We start from the raw sequence: 5,611 nt of genomic DNA, 5'->3' as shown, positions 1-5,611 counted from the left end.
AGGGATATTCAAGCTGTGAAGACGGTGATAAAAGCCAAGGCTTCATTTTATAGTTACCTTTGTTATTATTGAGAAAGCTTGAAGAATAAGAAAACCATTTGTTCATCAACCTTTCCAGCTGCAACAGCCACAGCCACTATGACACCCTGGGGCCCACTGAAGTGATGGCAACATCTTCAGTGATTTCAGTAAGACCTGGATTGATGAGACAAGCAGCTGTGGTTACGCTGACTGCTGCAGAGTTACACTAATTTACTTCAGCTGGGAATCTGCCCCCTTTCTTTGGGTTAGATTGTGCCCACTTTGTTTCTTCAGTGTTAGCATGGTAGATACCTTAGAAGCGGCTGATACCAATTCATATAGCTATATATGGAATAAGTATTAATGCCTCTTCTGTTATGTTCTACAGACAAACTGGGAGATCTGCCTAATGTTGTCTCTTAAGTCATGAAAATACTGCCTGAAAATGGGACGAAGTAATGCATCATTCATCTTTCAGCCCATGGCATGGCTGCGCATAGCACTCACCTGGATTTCCTTTGCTATGAAACCAGCCTGACCACCGGACTGGGAGAGGAAGCCTTTTGTAGCCGCCTGGAGGACTGACAGACCTGTGCTCCCTGAGTTATGATGTCGTACTGAACCTGGAAATGTTTCATATAATTGGAAGCCCATTAGCTAAAGCAAGAGGGCAGAATGTGACCATATTTTATTTTAATAGGCTTGGCTATTATCCTTGGTACACATCACAAGAAGTTGTCAACGGTGGCCTACCCCAGAACTTCAGCTTGCAAACTCATCTGGAAAAAGCCGTCCGTGACATTAACTGTTACACCCCAGCTAAGGACTTCAGTGGATTAGCTGTCATGGACTGGGAGTACTGGAGGCCTCAGTGGGACTGCAAAAGATGTCTACAGAAGAACATCCAGGAAACTCATAACCAAAATGGAAGGGAGTATTTCAGCAAATGATGTTGAACATTTAGCCAGGCTTTCCTTTGAAGAAAAGTGCAAAAGCTTTTATGAAGGAAACAATTGCATTAGGAATGAAAAGCAGACCAAAGAGCCTGTGGGGATACTATTTATACCCTGACTGTCACAATTACAATTTCTGTGATCAGAACTACACTGGTTCCTGCCCAAAGAGTGAAGTTTTGAAGGACAACGAACTTTCCTGGCTCTGGGATAGCAGTGCAGCCCTATATCCTTCCATTGGCATTAAGAAATCCCTTGGAAACAGTCAAAATATTTTGCACTTTTCTCAGTTTAGGGTGAATGAATCCATAAGGATTTCCTCCATGACATCCCAAGACTATGCTTTGCCTGTATTTGCGTGTACTCAACTAGCTTATAGAGATGAACCTTCATTTCTCTCTATGGTAAGCTTTTGCTGGAACAATGTGGGCTGCATTTATGCTTTAACCATTCTTACAGATGGTGCATCAGGATGGAAAACCTCCTACTTGGGCCAGCTCTGCTGGTTCATGTTAATTGTCCACATGCTTTGAAGAGCTCAATGTTCTGAAGAAAAAATGCAGCCTCAGATATCTTTTTTTTTTTTAGTTCATCACCATGCTATACTCAAACATGCATTTGCGTGGATTAAAAGGATTTCAGCAATTTGATGTAGTACGTAAGAGGTAGTTAATACATAAATCCTCCCTGATGTACTTTCTTCTGCTCAGGTATGCAATCACTAACTAATCCCCAGACAGCTGCCCCTTTTATAGAAGGGAAACTGAGGCAGAGGTGTTAGCAACTTGCTCAGTGTTATGTCAGAATGGGAAATCGAAGCCAGCAGTCTTTCTGCATGCCTCCATCTCAAAAACATTTAATTTAGTCCCATACCTACCTTGGAGCAGGCAAATGGTGCACCAGAACCAAGGAGTACTGCTCACATCAGCTGAACACACACACACACACACACACACACACAAGTATTTTCAAGTCCTACCCTAGTCCTTCTTTATGTGATTCTGGACTTCCTCCCAGAAACTGGATGAAGACAATAGTTTTCTTGTGAAAAAGCAGCATAACCTGCCTGTCACAGCCCTGGCTTAGTTCTCCCCTTTAGACAGTGACTGCACTACCAGCAGGTCTCAAATTCTGTTTCAGAGTTTAGCAAGTGAGCTGTATTCACTTTTTAAAGGCTATGTATGTTCAGTCTTTCAGCCCAGGTACAGAGTCTGAAGCTGGCACCTTGTCTGGGAAGGAGCATTAGCTCCCTCTCCTATTCGGTCCCACTACTTCCCTAGCACTACCATCACCCACTACGCTTCCCAGTAAGGGGCTGTGCTTCTCTCCGGCTTGAAGGTAAATGGCTATTCTTAGGCATTAAAGGAGGTGTAGGCACCTGCTTTGGTGCTTTTATCCAGCTTGCCCTTCCTTAACTTTGCAAGAAGAGGATAGATGGACATCAATAACTGCTGCAGGCTGGTGTGCATCCCCTTTGCAAGTTTCTGCCTCTTTTACCCCTTAGGCAACCAAACCCTGTGAAGTTTTTCTACTTTGATTCTTGATGTGCTGTGGCCCTCAATCTCCCTTAAATCAATAGTGATTTCTAGGGAGTCACTTGCATATCAATGGTCTTTCATCTTCAGTGCTTGTAGCATAGTAATTCACTTGTTGCTGATCCTTAATCACTGTTCAAATTAAGGATGAACATCCAAGCACCAAATACCCTCCCCTTAAAGCCTGCGATATGAGGAAAAGGTACAGTGAAAGACATCTCTCTGAAACAAACATAGAAAGAGCACAAAAACTGAAACTGAAATTCTTAAGATTCACGAAGTGTTGCATTTTCCCTTTCATTTAAGGTTGCGCAATGCCAGCATTCTCCCTCCTATAGTGTGTGCTTATTTACAGTCACTTTTTCTAAGGTTTTTAGAAGAAGCTGAGTGAGCTCCTAGGGAAAGCAGCAAGAACAATGCATGCCTTTGGAATCACAGCTTTCAAATCGGAGAGGGATGGGGAAAACAGCTGATTGACAGGGCAGAATGGCTCTCTCCATCCCCTTATCAGCAAAAACAGAACTGAGGGAACGCTTTGGGGAATTCTCATGTTAAAAATCCCACTTTAATGAAAAGATTTTAGTTGATTCTAGTAATCGATGAGGTATCAAATAATTACAATTAAATTTTGCATCAAAGTAAATTGTATCCCAGTGTTTGTTGACTTGCTTATTACCAACATCTCAGGCAGTACCTAAGTTTGCAACTTATGTTTAATAATCTTTGTTCTCTAGACAGCAAATCTTTAGCCACAATAAAATATAGTTCATAGGGACCAGAATGAAAAGCAAATGTAGTCTGAGGGACAGCCACATAACAAACCATTGGATTACTTTAGAAAGGCTGTGAAATGCTGAATTAGCCTGACAGTGATGTTTTTACTCTTTTCACTGTAGCAAGATCTTATTAACACTATCGGAGCGAGTGCCCTGGGAGCTGCAGGCATTGTTATTTGGCGAGATATGAATTTAACTTCTTCAGAGGTAAGCCGGTGCCTGATTTAAATGCAATGTGCAAGATCCTCATTTTATCCTATTAATAGACACTGTCTGACTGCACCAGTTCTGAGCACTCGGTACCAGCAGAGCTGACTGCTTAACCAGTCTTTGCTGTCCCCCAGTCAGGATGACCATGGAACATGGTCAATTCTTCCTGGCTCAACAAGATTTTGTGAGGCTCACAGGCAACCAGTGGTAGGGAAGGAAGCCAATGGCTAATACCAGGCATTCTGGAAGACAGTTCCTCAATATTATCCATTCCAGCTGGATAAAACACCAGGAAATGAGCTAGAGCCTGATTAGCACATCAGTCAGACCAGATTAGGTATACCAGTGGTGCCCAGCAATTTGTCTGGTTATGGGAACTCTATTTGTGCCTGTGTGTGGGCAAGTGAAATGAAGCAGGCTGTTGCGATTAGATGGAGAGGCTTTGTATTGTGTGATAACAGACCTAGCCACATTAAAATCAAAGATTGATTTCTGAGGCTTCGTCACGTCCTGGAACTTTCAGACAGCCACACATCAAACTTTGTCATGAGAAAAGACTTTGTCCTTAAAGCTGTGTGAAATGGGTGTTCTTGCCTGCTTTTCTCCTGGCAGATAGCATAGAAAACCCAGCCAGCATAAGAATGAGTGGCTGAAAATAAGTGTTCAGTTGTCCTCAGTAAATTCAATTACGTCAGCCAATTTTTGTAACTATTCGCCTGTGGTTTCTGTCAGAGTGAATGTGAATAGGAGGGTGAATTTCCTCCCAATTCAGTCAAGTGACAAAGGCAAGGCCCTGGAGCATCAGCTCTGGACCCCCACACTCTTGCCAAACAGCCATGCTGTCGTCACTTGCATTTCTAGCATACATCATGGCTTCTTTGTAGATCTACAGGCTGTGGTGTTTTCTGGGGAGTGCAAGTTGCTAAAGCCCTTTGCATCTCCATTGGGTTATATTTTCTGTATAAAACTTCCTAATAATCCTTTTAAAATCAAATTTAAATTATCCAGAATGAATTCATTAATGTTACTTACATATTGCATATTTTTCAGAAAGAGAAAGGAAAAAATAGAGTGGTTAGTTTGACATCAGCTAAAATTTCTTTTCTACCGTTTACAGAGTAACTGCATAAAAGTGCAAAAATTTGTTGATTCGGAATTAGGGCCCTACATCATCAATGTCACAGCAGCAGCTGAGGTGCGCAACAGACATCTTTGTCAGGACAATGGATGATGTGTGTGAAGAACCTGGAGAGCTTTGACATATCTGCATTTAAATTCTAAGAGCTTCAGCATAGATGATATTGTGAGAGGAGAAGCAATGAATGAAGATCTGGAAATAATGGCAGAGACATTTGTCTGCCACTGTTATCAGGGTTATGAAGGAACTGACTGTGTGGAAGTTAAAGTTGCTGATGACCACCCAGGGAGCTCTGAAGACTCTGTCCCACCCAGAAGATTTGCAGTGATCTGCCTGCTTCCTTTGCCTTTGATAGGTCTTTTCTAACTGTGCTTAGTCAAAGGGCTGGTTTCAGTCAGTTGAGAGGCATGGTAGAGTGGATCCAACAAAAAGTCTCACATGCTCTGCAGCTGGGGACTGGACATGTCATGGGCCCAGACGTAACCCAAACCCTGCAGCTGTGCCCTGAAGCGTAATGCCCATAAGGCATGGAGAGAGTGGGGTACCTTGAAGGCTGAGTCAAAGACACACAGGTCACAGGAATATGCCTTGATCCCATCTTCTGAGATTAGGCTGTTTACGAGGCTAGAGGTCAGGTTTCTGCCCGGCTGGCAGCCACAACCAGGACAGCACAAGCCTGCTACTACTGGAAAAAATAGTGTGAGGTTCACTTTTTCCCTTTGTAAAGAGAGGAAGAGTCTACCCATATCCACCTCTTACTGGATGGCATACTGGATAGAGCATCCTCCCAGAAAATGGAAGATGGGGGGGAGGTTTCTAGTTTGTTTTCCATTTGAGTGAATTCAAGTCCATGTTTTCCTTTTTCATGTCCCACGTGAATGGAGGTGTTCATGCTTTGAGCCCTCCACTAGGTAGAGAGCAATGAAGAAGTCAGGAGATCAGGAAAAAAAAGGACAAGCCGCACTCTGTTGATTAGTA

The 5,611-nt window shown here is 42.9% G+C and overlaps 1 protein-coding gene across 1 annotated transcript; it reads left to right on the top strand.

Moving 5' to 3' along the window:
* The first annotated feature begins 502 nt into the window (after positions 1-502).
* Positions 503-4,999, top strand: LOC103905257 (hyaluronidase-4). The gene is given in 6 exon segments (XM_009286864.1): positions 503-603; positions 605-895; positions 897-1,005; positions 1,007-1,378; positions 3,406-3,492; positions 4,613-4,999. Coding segments are annotated over 6 exon segments (1,347 nt in total).
* Positions 5,000-5,611: the final 612 nt, after the last annotated feature.

This window comes from Aptenodytes forsteri, unplaced genomic scaffold (genome assembly GCF_000699145.1).
Source record: "Aptenodytes forsteri isolate BGI_AS27 unplaced genomic scaffold, ASM69914v1 Scaffold166, whole genome shotgun sequence".
Classification (NCBI taxonomy): Eukaryota; Metazoa; Chordata; class Aves; order Sphenisciformes; family Spheniscidae; genus Aptenodytes; species Aptenodytes forsteri.
Note: the sequence above shows the minus strand (reverse complement) of the source record. Positions and strands in the feature narration are given on the sequence as shown.